Genomic DNA, 14,213 nt, shown 5'->3' with positions numbered 1-14,213 from the left:
TATGACTTTCACTGACTTTGGACAGGTGTGTGCTTACATTGGTAAGTCAAATCCCAAATATATTACTATAACTTAAGTACTATTGTTATTGTGGACATTAATTTTATTAGATATTTTATGTTCAATAAATAGTTTTCAATTGTTTATAATAATCAGGGCTAGTGTGAACTTTAACTCAGCTCTACAGCCTATCCAATGTAAAGCTAGTGCTACCTCTGATCAAGAGCAGACTTCTTTTTTTTTTACAAGATCTCAATATTCCCCTTCCATTTCTTACTTTCAGGCACGTCGTGGGTATTTGAAGATTGCTTGGATGAGGTCAATGGAGTACCACCATATGAGTCATAATACCCATAAAACATAGTGGTCAAATAAGGAAATGGTTCCAGTTGTTTTTCCACCATTTATTTTCCCATAGGGGATTTTAGAAGCAGGATATAGGCATATCCTGGTGTGACGTTTTGATAACTGTAAATCTCTCTAGGACATTATTTTTTTCTCAACATATTCACCTGTATTTACCCCCCCAAAAATGCTAATGTGGTTATCATAAAGAATTACAAATGCCATTATGATCTGGACAAGATTGTTGAATCAAGACAAAGGTAAGAATATCTGGATTAACTATCTGTTAGCTAAATTTGGTAATGAATAAATTGTCTAAATGTCTTTAAATTGACCATTCTGTCTTGTGCAAGTTTTAAATGGACATATTACTTGTTAGCAAAGGTGTCAGCTAGAGATGACGTAGTCTCGCAAGATGTCCACTTTGATGCTAATTAGCATGTTCGAATTTGAGAGTAAATAAAGCTGACTCTATTGATAAAAGTGATCTTGTCCGAGAGAGATGTACATGGTTATCCTACATGAAACAGACATTTTTTTAAGTGTTTCTAAAATTACCTGATGAAAAAACTATTGGAACCATTTCCCTGTTTGACTGCTAGGTTTTATGGGTATTATGACACCTCTACTGTGGGGCTCTATAGGGCTTCGTATTGGTGGAAATGTTAACTGTGCCATAGGGGCTAGGGCACGTGTCAAACTCCTTCCTTTGAGGGCCAAGTGTCTACAGGTTTTTGCTCCTCCTTTGTACCCGATTTGATGAATTAAGGTCACTAATTAGTAAAGAACCCCCCCTCACCTGGTTGTCTAGGATTTAATTTAAAGAAAAAAACAAAAACCTGCAGACACTAGGCCCTCAAAGGAAGGAGTTTGACACTCCTTGGCTAGAGCTATGGACTTTCCGTCACATTTCTCTAACAAACTATTACACAAAGACTTGGGCTGCTCCCATATGAAAAAGTCATATATGGCCTTATATATCAAAGAATGTGTGGTTAAAGTACCTAATTGTCATACTTTAGTAAAAGTAAAGATACCTTAATAGAAAATGACTAAAGTGAAAGTCACCTGGAAAAATACTACTTGATCAAAAGTCTAAAAGTATTTGTTTTTAAATATACTTAAGTATCAAAAGTAAATGTAACTGCTAAAGTATACTTAAGTATCAAAAGTAAAAGTATAAATAATTTCAAATTCCTTTATATTAAGCAAACCAGACAGCACAATTTCCTTTTTTAAATTTTTATTGATGGATAGCCAGGGGCACACTCCAACACTCAAACATAATTTACAAATGAAGCATGTGTGTTTAGTGAGTCCACCAGATCAGAGGCAGTAGGGATGACTAGGGATATTCTCTTGATACGTGTGTGAATGGACCATTTTCCTGTCCTGCTAAGCATTCAAAATGTAACGAGTACTTTTGGGAGTCAGGGAAATGTATGGAGTAAAAAGTACATTATTTTATTTAGGAATGTAGTGAAGTAAGAGTACAGATACCCCAAACAACTACTTAAGTAGTACTTTAAATTATTTTCACAAGTAATTTACACCATTGTAAAAAAATAACATGGTATTTTCATCATGCAAAATGTACTCTGAACATTAGGTTCTTGTTCAGTGCATTTATTGCTTTGAAATGTATTCCAGAATTAAAACAATATACATGGCATGTATTTAAAAACCATACATAAATCTCACACGTAGAGATTAATTATTTTCTAATTGCATTTGGCAACATTATGACTACTTTGTTTCTTGTATCTACTGTAGATGATACTTGTCGTCTCATTTTGAGATTAGATTGAGATGGCATAGATAACTATAGTAGGTTTATATTTTGTTTGAAAATGCACAGAAACCTATGAAAGTATGAATATGTATTTTTGCACACTATAGTTGTGGCTGCCTATAAGGTAATGGCATCACATTGTACAGAAAGTCTAAAAGCTGCAACCACGCCCCAGTTCTCATTGACGGTATTGTGGAGCGTGCGCCCAGCTTCAAATTCCTGGGTGTCTACATCTCTGGGGACCTCTCCTGGACCCTCAACACCTCAACCCTGGTCAAAAAGGCACAGCAGCACCTGTACTTTTTGAGGAGGCTGAAAAAGGCCCGCAGGTCTCTCAAGATCCTGGTGAACTTTTACCGCTGCACGGTCGAGAGCATTCTGACTAACTGCGCCACAGTGTGGTTTGGCGGATGCTCCGTGGCTGACCGGAAGGCCCTGCAATGGGTGGTGAAAACCGCCCAGCACATCACTGGTGCCCAGCTCCCTGCCATCGTAAACCTCCAGCGCAAGCGGTGTCTGCGTAGGGCGTGAGGCATCATCAGGGACCCTTCACATCCATGCTACAAACTGTTTGCCCTCCTACCATCAGGTAGACGGTACAGGTCTCTACGTTCCCGCACTAAGCAGGCTCAAGAACAGTTTCTTTCCAGATACTGTAACCCTGCTGAACTCTGTGACACAGCACTAGCTATATCCACCCACCCACTGCTTAGTACTGCCTCTCAGGGACCTTGTTGCATTACTCTATTTGCACTCTTCACTGTATTACTCGACTCTGATATTGCTTTACAAAGTCTGATTAAGGACATTTTTCAGTTGTACATGTACATGTCTACCTTGGTAACCTCATTGCTGCTCTCCCTGTATTTCAGTTGCAGGCCTCCTTGGTAACCTCATTGCTGCTCTCCCTGTATTTCAGTTGCATGCCTCCTTGGTAACCTCATTGCTGCTCTCCCTGTATTTCAGTTGCATGCCTCCTTGGTAACCTCATTGCTGCTCTCCCTGTATTTCAGTTGCATGCCTCCTTGGTAACCTCATTGCTGCTCTCCCTGTATTTCAGTTGCAGGCCTCCTTGGTAACCTCATTGCTGCTCTCCCTGTATTTCAGTTGCATGCCTCCTTGGTAACCTCATTGCTGCTCTCCCTGTATTTCAGTTGCAGGCCTCCTTGGTAACCTCATTGCTGCTCTCCCTGTATTTCAGTTGCATGCCTCCTTGGTAACCTCATTGCTGCTCTCCCTGTATTTCAGTTGCAGGCCTCCTTGGTAACCTCATTGCTGCTCTCCCTGTATTTCAGTTGCAGGCCTCCTTGGTAACCTCATTGCTGCTCTCCCTGTATTTCAGTTGCAGGCCTCCTTGGTAACCTCATTGCTGCTCTCCCTGTATTTCAGTTGCATGCCTCCTTGCACTTTCAATTTGCCTTCATTGCACATGTATACATCCCACTTAGATTGTATATTATTTAATTGTTTCAGTTGTACATTTTTTTGTACTCTTTTATTTGCACTTCTGGTTAGATGCTAACTGCATTTCATTGTGGTCAATCACATTGGGTCATTTTTGTGGGGTCTCCATCTCATAATGCACATATAAGGATAACAGGTAACCGGAGATGTTTCGCCTATGAAAGAGGCTAATTGCTGTTCACCCAAACCAACACTGTTTTCAAATGAGAATGCCAGTTTTACTCATTCTAACTATATGGGGCTGTGGTACAGTATGTATAGGAATGTATTATTTCTAGCATTGTAGAGCTAAGCCAGAAACGTTATCTTTAGACCTAACTCAAATGTAAATATCTGGCTGTGTCATTATGACTTCGGATAATTATTTAGGACACATTGAACTTATTTCATTTGAACAATTCTAGGTGGCAAAACTAAAAGGGGAGAAAACGACAGATCCTGAAAAAAGTGAGTAGGTTTTTGTTAATCCATTGCAAAAAAGCATTTAAGTGTGCAGGTATTGTCATGATATATATATACAAATATTTGACTTATTAATGACTTATGGCAGAAAGAATGGTGAATATGATTTCAGACACTGACATGGCTTAAAGGGATTCTGCTATATTTCAAGATTTAGGTTGCTTTTTTAAAATGACCCAGAGTCATACGAACTAATGGAAACCATTTGTATGTGTCTGCGAGTAGTTGGAGATGATTGAAGTTAGCATTTTGTTAGCTTAGCGCAAAGTCTCCCACAGTAGCCAGCTCCTCTCAAACAGGGAAATGGAAGAAAAGAAACTTGGAGAAAAAAAACTTGGAAATAGATCTAACTACTCCAAAGCTGTGTGGTTGGTCATTTATAGTCTTACAAAGCTATACATAGTAATAAATATTTTATACATTTTATTAATTTTACTAATAATAATTTGAAACATTCTATCCACTTCCTCATTCTCTGTCCCGTTGGCACATAGATATGTACAGAGTTCGCAAACATTGTATCTGTCTCATTATGGCGTCTGTAAGCACAGAGACGGTGCCATTGAAACAGATGCAACTGCCCGCAGAGACATAAAAATGGTATTGATGAGTTCATCGAAATCTCACGGTATCCCTCTAAAAATGTATACCCCATAACAGTTAACAACTCTAACCATGGATTGGGGTCAATTTCACTTTTTACACCTTAAAGTCAGATGGCTAACAAAAACATGATATAGGTTATGGTGGCAATTAGACTAAATTCAATGTTTGTGGCCAAATCCTCTCAAGTTAACAACTCTAACCATGGATTACAGTTTCTACTTTCAGGGTAAGGAACCATATGACTGACTATAATTTGTTAAAAAGTTAATCCCTTAATTGAATGTATAAATCAGTCATTGCAAATAAGGCATTAATGGTCAAGGATTTCTTATTAAACTGAATCTGATATATATTTTTTTTTTTTAATTGAAAAAAAGATTATCTCTTAATTTATGAGCCCAAACCCAACCATTAACTGTTCTATGTGCTCTATCTTCTATTTGTTGCTTCCTTCCATAGATGCTGGCAAGAGTGCTTCCCGGGTGTAACAAAGGGAATGGCTTGCAACAGTGAAATGGCTGAATTAAGAAGTGATGAGAGAAAAACATTTAATGAATAGGATGAAATTAAGTTTTTATTGTTTTGTGTTTGTTCTAATGTTTTATTACCATGGCTACAAGTACTATGACTACAAGTATCACTGAAATAATGCAGGTATTGTGACATAAGGGACATATACAGTGTCTTCAGAAAGTATTCACACCCCTTGACTTTTCCCACTTTTTATCGTGTTACAAAGTGGGATTTAAAATGGATTTAATTGTCATTTTTTTGTCAACGATCTACAAAATGTGTAAAAATTAAAATAAAAAAAATGTGAAAAATAAACATATCTTGATTAGATAATTATTGTCATATATTACTTTTTCGTATGGGCTGTTCCACTCTAACCTTCTCACAAAGTATACACACTTTTCGGCTGCTTTGAGGAAAACAACACAGAGTCGATGACATGGTCCCCCACTGCTCACGAAGACTGGGCTCCCAATCTCTGTAGTCAACGTGAGTAGGACCTTCAAACATGTTAACCCTCACAAGGCTACCAGCCCAGATGGCATCCCAATCCGCGTTCTCTGAGCATGCGCAGACCAGTGTTTACGAACATTTTAAACCTCTCAATATCCCAATCTGTCATCCAACTTGCTTCTAGATGGCCACCATTGTTCCTGTACAGAAGCACACTGAACTAAATTACTATCTGTCATCATGAAGTGCTTTGAGAGGCTAGTCAAGGACCATATCCCCTTCACCATACCCGACACCCTTGAACCATTACAATATGCATGTAGATCCACAAAAGACGCAGTCGCTGTTGCACTGCACATCCCGCTGTCCCGCCTGGACAAGAGGAATACCTATGTGAGAATGCTGTTCATCAACTATAACTCAGCTTTTAACACCAAGCTCGTCACTAAGCTCAGGGCCTTAGGTCTAATCTCCTCCCTGTGTGACTGACTGGCCGACTACTGGTGGTGAGGGTAGCCGACCTGAAATGGTCTCACCACACCAACACCGTGGTGAAGAAGGCGCAACAGCGGCTGATGAGATTATGGATGGAACTTCTACAGATGCACCACTGAGAACATTCTGTTGGGCTACATCACTGCCTGGTCTGGCAACTGCACCGCCCTCAACCACACAGCTCTCCAGAGGGTGTTGCAGTCAGCCCAACGCATCACCGGTGGTACACCGCCTGCACTCCAGGACATTTACAGCACTCGGAGTCAAAGGAAGGCCAAGAAGATCATTAAGGACCTCAGTCACCTGAGCCATGGACTGTTTACTCAGCAATCATCTAGCAGACGGAATCAGTACAGGTGCATCAGTGCCAAGACCGAGAGACAAAAAACTGCATCTATTACCAGGCCATCGGATTGTTGAACAGCCATCACTAACCGTCAACCAGGTAATGCTCACTCACACAAGCTATCACACACACACACCTCATACTCACAAACACACACACACACACACACACAGCTAACGCTGCTGTCCCATGTCATAGAGACATTGAAACATTGGACACTACCTGTTTCACACAGAGTATTTAAATACTGTATATCCCCGGCATAGCTTATTCTAATACTTCTACTACTGTACTTGATTTGGTTACACTGTTTATACACACTGCATATTTATTTATATACTGGATTCTTGACATAGCTCACTAATATATATATACTGCTGTACATATCATTCTTAGTATATATTGTGTAAATTCTGCTGGTGTACAAACCTGATTTTAATGTCTATGGTACATATGTATAGATTGCATTTTGATTACTGTTAGTGCTATTTGGGTTATTAATTGGATTTTGCTGTACTTTTTAAAGAATATTTTCATTATTTGGATACTTGTTTGCCATTTTACTGCATGTTAGGAGCAACATAAGCATTTCACTGCAACTGCTATAACATCTGCTGAACTGTGTATGTACGTGACCAATAAACGTTGATTTGTGCCAGTACATCCCTTTAAAAGGAACAGGTGGAAAGTCCCCCCAGCCGCTTTCATCAATCCAATACTTTTAAATGCATGAGTGGAAGTGAACAAGTGCACACTTCTGGGTGAAGGGTAGAAAATAGGAACACAACCTAGGGAAACTCCCTGGGGAGTCTCTCTCCCATAACCTCCATGACAAAGTTCAACGCCCGTTTTTTGAGAGTAACTGCAGTCCCAAGTATAGTTGCTGGACAGTGTTTAGAATTCAGTCCAAAGTTTTGAGAAAAACACTTGGACACATCCTGCTCCTCTGAGGTTGTTTACAACTCTGCAGAAGAGACACCAAAGTGTCTGATGTGAAATGTCTGTTACTTTGCGTTTGTTGCCCCTTCAGGGTACAGAGTAGATCCAGGAGATTAAACTACATCTTGTGCATTAACTGCATTTGAGCTTGATCCATTAGCCCCTCAAGGGTCTATGGCACAGTAACCTAACATAACATAACAGGGATAGAATGATGCCTGACAGTGGGTTTTCACCAACAGTGAATTCGGCAGAAGAAGTTTTTCCCCCTTTTCATTTTCAATGAGGGAACACAGAGAAATGTGAGGGAGATTGTGGGAAGGTGAGCAGCGAGAACCCTGCTAGCAGAGCGGTAGAAAAAGTTGAGCTCTGCTCTACTTTATGCAAGTTTTAAGAAAATAAAAGTATTGGCGTGATTCGTTGTGAAGGGGAGGCGCCACCTCTGGTAAAAACCATATTTAAGTGAAGTCCCCACTTCCGTTTTTCAGGGGAAAGAGAAGTATCCCTGATCTTGTAACATCCGCTTTCTGCCAACACCGCTAAGGGTGATGAGGGTCAACAAGGGTCTTGGTTAGAGGCTCAGTGCAAACAAAAACTTGATTTTTTTTGTGTTTTATATATATTTCCACACTATAAGGTTGGAATAAAACTTTAAAATTGTGAAAATTATGTTTAATGCCCTTTTAGTGTAAGAGCTGTTTGAAAAGGCCGTCTGAAATTTCTGCCTGTTTGGGTGGGATGCAATTTTGGTCTGCCTGGTGACATCACCAAATAGACCAATAAGAAAGAGAGTTCGAAACCTTTCTGCCAATAGCTAGTTTTCCGTTAGAGCCTCCCTGCTCAGACCAATCCCAGAGAGTCCTAGCATAATTCTTGCTTGAAGAATTGCTCTTTGCTAAGAAGTTATTTTTGTTCATTTTTGACCATTTTAATTCAAAACAATCACAGTAAGGTACTTAATTGTTGTCCGGAAATTATTTGGTATTGTGATAAAAACGGCTGCATTGGACCTTTAACCAAGTAATGAACAACCTCTCTGTGCCCACAATGGGGAAAAACAAGGGGTCATCTCAGGCCAACACTAAACAGACTCAAAACCTAATCATTCCGTAGACCCACTCTTTGCTCATTGATATTACCAATGAACTTAAAAAGTCTGAATTGGTTAGCAGCACTAAACACACCTGGTGTTTATACAAACGGATCTCTTTAACTTCACAATGTCATATTTATTGTTTGTGTAAAACGTATACATAGCTGTGATTGAGCCAAATGCTTGAGCCCATAGTACTATCTATAATTGAACTGTTACATGGTTAATTTGTTTAATTAATCTACTGTTTTTGAAAGTTATATATTTAAAACAGGTGAATTGCCACCCATCATCAATTATATCGACAGAACACATTGTGAGACTGGATATCGGACAACTTGTGGGGAGAAATGGCAAGCTTTGTCCCACCTGGGTGACGTGAGCGCACTAGGCGACTGTGGCGGGCAGGTGAATTCTTCACAGAGGTGTGAATACATGGGTGTTTGTAATGTCTCCTTGGTAGTGGAATGTCCTTTGTGATGATTTTACTGGCAACATGGGTGCTTTGCCTTTGCGACCAATGTAAAACACTTTAGAGAATCTCTGAATCTTACGGAACAAAGTCCTTCTCAGGAGGATGTAGATCCAAGGGTCAAGGATCGCGTTGACCGAGGCGATCCGAATAGCCATCAAATCTGCATGGGAATTCTCGGTCCATGTTATCTGGTTAGAAAATACGCGTACCTACAGCAGAATAAAAATAGATGTTAGGTGTACTGCTTCTCTCTTCGGTAACCTACATGAAAGCATAATATTAAGACAAAACGTTTCTTACCACCAGCGGCGCTGAGCAACCTAAAACAACCACGGAGGTCACCATGAGCACCGTCATCATTTGCGCTTCCACGCCGGAAGAAAGCGCTTTCCAGCGCGCCCGTGCGCTCCCTCTTGTAACTGGACTTTGGATTTTCCTGCGACGCATTATCAACAGATTGCCACAAACTGCAAAGTTGAGTACTATCGTCATCAATATCAGTAAAAAACTCACACTGGCATATAAAAACGAATATGTTGCAGGCAGTGTCTTATCAGCCCTCCAGTTGATGAAGCACCACGTTTTGGAGGGCTGACAAATGCTTCCAGCCATACCCATCACTGGGAGACAACAAAATGCAATGTTGCTGAGATAAATGCAAAACAAGCACTTGCGTGCAAAATGTTGGTCAATTCCCCATCTTTGGTAAGTGTAAGGGCAGCATATCGCGAGGTAGCGCTCAGCAGACATTGCGCATATAATACTTAGCCCAGCCACTCCGAAGAACAGCAACAAAAAGGAATGGAATTCACAAAGGTTAGTATTATCATATAACACATTTTCATTGAGGTAAGTTGCTATAGTGATTGGGCTGGCCAAACAAGTCCCAAGCAGATCCGTCACAGCCAAACCACAAACTAGGGCGAAGAACGCGGAGGATTTGCGCTCCTGCTTCGATCCAGAAAGAGCGGCTATTGCTATTATATTTCCAATGACACCAACTGCAAACATTAATACGGGTACAGCCATCGCTTCAGCTGTCTTGTCAGGCAACGTATGTGTAGATGAATTACGTGTATCGTTCATGTTTCCAATCCAGAAGTAGGCTATCAAATACACGCTATTTGTTCTTTTTTAGATAGCCGTTCTTTAGGCTACTTCATAAGTCCATTCAAATCCAAGCAGACACTGCGACAGATGTTTGTCTTGTAAATTCCACGCTTCATGTTTGCTGTTGTCCAATAGCCTAAATTGTCCTCAACCTCGCCAAATGTCCAGTGGATGGAAAAACATGAAAATGCTCTCTCGACTCACTGCAAGCTGGTCATATACCCAGCGGGGTGTCTGTGTTGATGTCAACGTCTCATCAGCAGAACCCAGACTGTAGATGGATGATAAGAAAGAACACTGTATCATTTTTATGTCTCATCCTCACTAACAGTTGTCACTTGACTCCCCAAAAACCTGCGCAATTTCCGGTGCCCCTCTGGGTCACTACTATTAAGTTCTCGAGAAAAACCTTTAGGCTTCCCCCCAGCCAGCATCATGAGCTTGTTGATTTTTTTTCTCACAAATGATGTGATTTAATTTATCTCATAAATCATTTATTGAAAGGAGTTGTTCTCTTGGTTTTATCCATTCAAATGTCGCAACTTCCAAATTGTGTAAATACCTTGAAGTTAAATGAATAACTAACTATCAAAAAAAAACAACTCAAAACTCACAAAGACAGTGTTAAGACTCGTCACTTAGCTTTGTCATGGTAGCTGCCCAGTAACATGAACACAGTTTAAACAAAGCCTGAGTCTCAGCTGTGCACCTCAACCAAATATGACTGTAAATGGTAGTGAAGTGACATCTAGGATGGAAGGAGACAACGTGAACGATGCCAGTGCACTTAGTGCCGTCTCTCTCCCATGCCACTTCTCCATTATTGGATGACTAATTATGTGTTTAGATGGAGCCCCATGACCAAGGGTGAATGTCTCAAGCGCTTGTTAAAAAAAAGAATTCAACACCTCTGAGAGGGATGACTTCACTGGCACACAACTGGCCTCCTCTTATATACAGTTTATATCAGCAATACACGAAAGTGGCAGGCCTATCCATAGCACTCAAGTTGGCCTTTTGTATACTGCTCACTCAAGTATTAAAAAGCTGGGTACCACACTGTGGGTCAAATCGTGTGGCTCCTACACACCTGATCTATGCACCCAGTGGAATTCATAAACAGCCCAAACATTTTCAAATTCACCTCAGAACACTTTCTCCTTTAACTGGAATAAAATACTTGTATGACAGAAACATAATGTGATGAATGCTTCAGCTGTGACTCTCATTAAAATATGATTTTTGCCTAAAATACCCAGCTAACACATAACGTTCTGAGAACCATCAGTTTCTTAGAGCTTGGTGAAAGCGTGGTTGTTCTATAGTTATTTTGCATACAACCGTCCCACAACTTTCTAGGAATTGTGCAGGTTAGTTTCTTGGCTTTGGAACAAACATTCTTATTTTCTTGGCATCAAATCCAATTTTATTTGTCACGTGCCGAATACAACAGGTGTAGGTAGACCTTACCGTGAAATGCTTACTTACTAGCCCTTAAGCAACAATGCAGAGTTTTTTTTTTAAGTAAGTAAAATATTTACACAAAAATACAAAATTATATATATTTTTAAAGCAACACAATAAAATAACAATATCGAGGCTATACCGGTAATTGAGGTAATATGTACACTTCCGTTCAAAAGTTTGGTGTCCTTGTTTTTGAAAGAAAATAAAAAAATGTAACCATTAAAATAACATCAAATTGATCCGAAATACAGTGTAGACATTGTTAATGTTGTAAATTACTATTGTAGCTGGAAATGGCAGATTTTTTATGGAATATCTACATAGGTGTACAGATGCCCATTATCAGCAACCATCACTCCTGTGTTCCAATGGCACGTTGTATTAGCTAATCCAAGTTGATCATTTTAAAAGGCTAATCAATCATTAGAAAACCCTTTTGAAATTGTTAGCACAGCTGAAAACTGTTGTGCTAATTAAAGAAGCAATAAAACTGGCCTTCTTTAGACTAGTTGAGTATCTGGAGCATCAGCATTTGTGGGATCGATTACAGGCTCAAAATGGCCAGAAACAAATAATTTTCTTCTGTGCCTTTTGTATCTGGACTTGATATTTCATTACTTTAATAGAGTGTTTCCTAAAAGTTCAAACACGGTGACAATTAATTTACATTTTGGTAATGTTCTAGCCGCAGGCAGAACTGTTGAAACTGGAGCAGCAGCATGACTGGGTGGTCTGGGGACAGCCAGGAGTCATAAGGCCAGGTCCTCAGGGAGTGGAGGGAGCAAGGGAGAAAGACAGAATTAGAGGGGCCAAACTTAAATTCACACAGGACACCAGATAAGACAGGAGAATTACACCAGATATAACAGACTGACCCTAGCCCCCTGGCAGATAGACTATTGCAGCATAGATATTGGGTCGCGGGACACTGTGACCCCGTCCAACGATACCCCCGGACAGGGCCAACCAGGCAGCATATAACCCCACCCATTTTACCAAAGCACAGCCCCCACACCACTAGAGGGATATCAACAGACCACCAACGTACTACCCTGAGACAAGGCTGAGTATAGATCTCCTCCACCGCACAAGCCTGAGGGGGCGCAAAACTGGACAGGAAAATATGTCTGTGACTCAGCCCACTCAATCCCAGTGAAGAGAGGGGAGCCGGCCAGGCAGAGACAGCAACAGCAGATTGTTGTTCCAGTGCCGTTCACTTTTGCACCCCTGGGCAGGACTACACTCAATCATAGGACCTACTGAAGAGATGAGTCTTCAGTAAAGACTTAAAAGGTTGAGACAGAGTCTGCATTTCTCACATGGATAGGCAGACCATTCCATAAAAATAGAGCTCTATAGGAGAAAGCCATGCCTCCAGCTGTTTGCTATAGAAATTCTAAAGGATAATAAGGAGGCCTGCGTCTTGTGACCGTAGTGTACGTGTAGGTATGTACGGCAAGACCAAATCGGAGAGACAGGTAGGAGCAAGCCCATGCAATGCTTTGTAGGTCAGCAGTAAAACCTTGAAATCAGCCCTAACCTTAACAGGAAGCCTATGTAGAGTGGCTAGCACCGGAGTACATTTACATATTTACATTTAAGTCATTTAGCAGACGCTCTTATCCAGAGCGACTTACAAATTGGTGCATTCACCTTATGACATCCAGTGGAACAGCCACTTTACAATAGTGCATCTAAATATTTTAAGGGGGAGGGGGTGAGAAGGATTACTTTATCCTATCCTAAGTATTCCTTAAAGAGGTGGGGTTTCAGGTGTCTCCGGAAGGTGGTGATTGACTCCGCTGTCCTGGCGTCGTGAGGGAGTTTGTTCCACCATTGGGGAGCCAGAGCAGCGAACAGTTTTGACTGGGCTGAGCGGGAACTGTACTTCCTCAGTGGTAGGGAGGCGAGCAGGCCAGAGGTGGATGAACGCAGTGCCCTTATTTGGGTGTAGGGCCTGATCAGAGCCTGGAGGTACTGAGGTGCCGTTCCCCTCACAGCTCCGTAGGCAAGCACCATGGTCTTGTAGCGGATGCGAGCTTCAACTGGAAGCCAGTGGAGAGAGCGGAGTTAGTGCCTGGATTAGGACCTGCGCCGCTTCCTGTGTGAGGCAGGGTCGTACTCTGCGGATGTTGTAGAGCATGAACCTACAGGAACGGGCCACCGCCTTGATGTTAGTTGAGAACGACAGGGTGTTGTCCAGGATCACGCCAAGGTTCTTAGCGCTCTGGGAGGAGGACACAATGGAATTGTCAACCGTGATGGCGAGATCATGGAACGGGCAGTCCTTCCCCGGGAGGAAGAGCAGCTCCGTCTTGCCGAAGTTCAGCTTGAGGTGGTGATCCGTCATCCACACTGATATGTCTGCCAGACATGCAGAGATGCGATTCACCACCTGGTCATCAGAAGGGGGAAAGGAGAAGATTAATTGTGTGTCGTCTGCATAGCAATGATAGGAGAGACCATGTGAGGTTATGACAGAGCCAAGTGACTTGGTGTATAGTGAGAATAGAAGAGGGCCTAGAACAGAGCCCTGGGGGACACCAGTGGTGAGAGCGCGTGGTGAGGAGACAGATTCTCGCCACGCCACCTGGTAGGAGCGACCTGTCAGGTAGGACGCAATCCAAGCGTGGGCCGCGCCGGAGATGCCCAA

The 14,213-nt window shown here is 41.4% G+C and overlaps 1 protein-coding gene across 1 annotated transcript; it reads right to left on the bottom strand.

Moving 5' to 3' along the window:
* Nucleotides 1-1,599: 1,599 nt before the first annotated feature.
* On the bottom strand, nucleotides 1,600-10,532 carry LOC123997510 (prostaglandin E2 receptor EP4 subtype-like). The gene is made up of 2 exons (XM_046301822.1): nucleotides 9,284-10,532; nucleotides 1,600-9,192 (listed from the first exon to the last, which is right to left on the bottom strand). The coding sequence occupies exons 1-2, from the start codon at nucleotides 10,067-10,069 to the stop codon at nucleotides 8,926-8,928; spliced, it is 1,053 nt and encodes a 350-aa protein (XP_046157778.1). The 5' UTR covers nucleotides 10,070-10,532; the 3' UTR covers nucleotides 1,600-8,925.
* Between the last annotated feature and the right edge of the window lie 3,681 nt (nucleotides 10,533-14,213).

This window comes from Oncorhynchus gorbuscha, linkage group LG15, assembly GCF_021184085.1.
Source record: "Oncorhynchus gorbuscha isolate QuinsamMale2020 ecotype Even-year linkage group LG15, OgorEven_v1.0, whole genome shotgun sequence".
Classification (NCBI taxonomy): domain Eukaryota; kingdom Metazoa; phylum Chordata; class Actinopteri; order Salmoniformes; family Salmonidae; genus Oncorhynchus; species Oncorhynchus gorbuscha.
The sequence above is the reverse complement of the archived record's forward strand: the minus strand, read 5'-3'. Positions and strand labels throughout refer to the sequence as shown.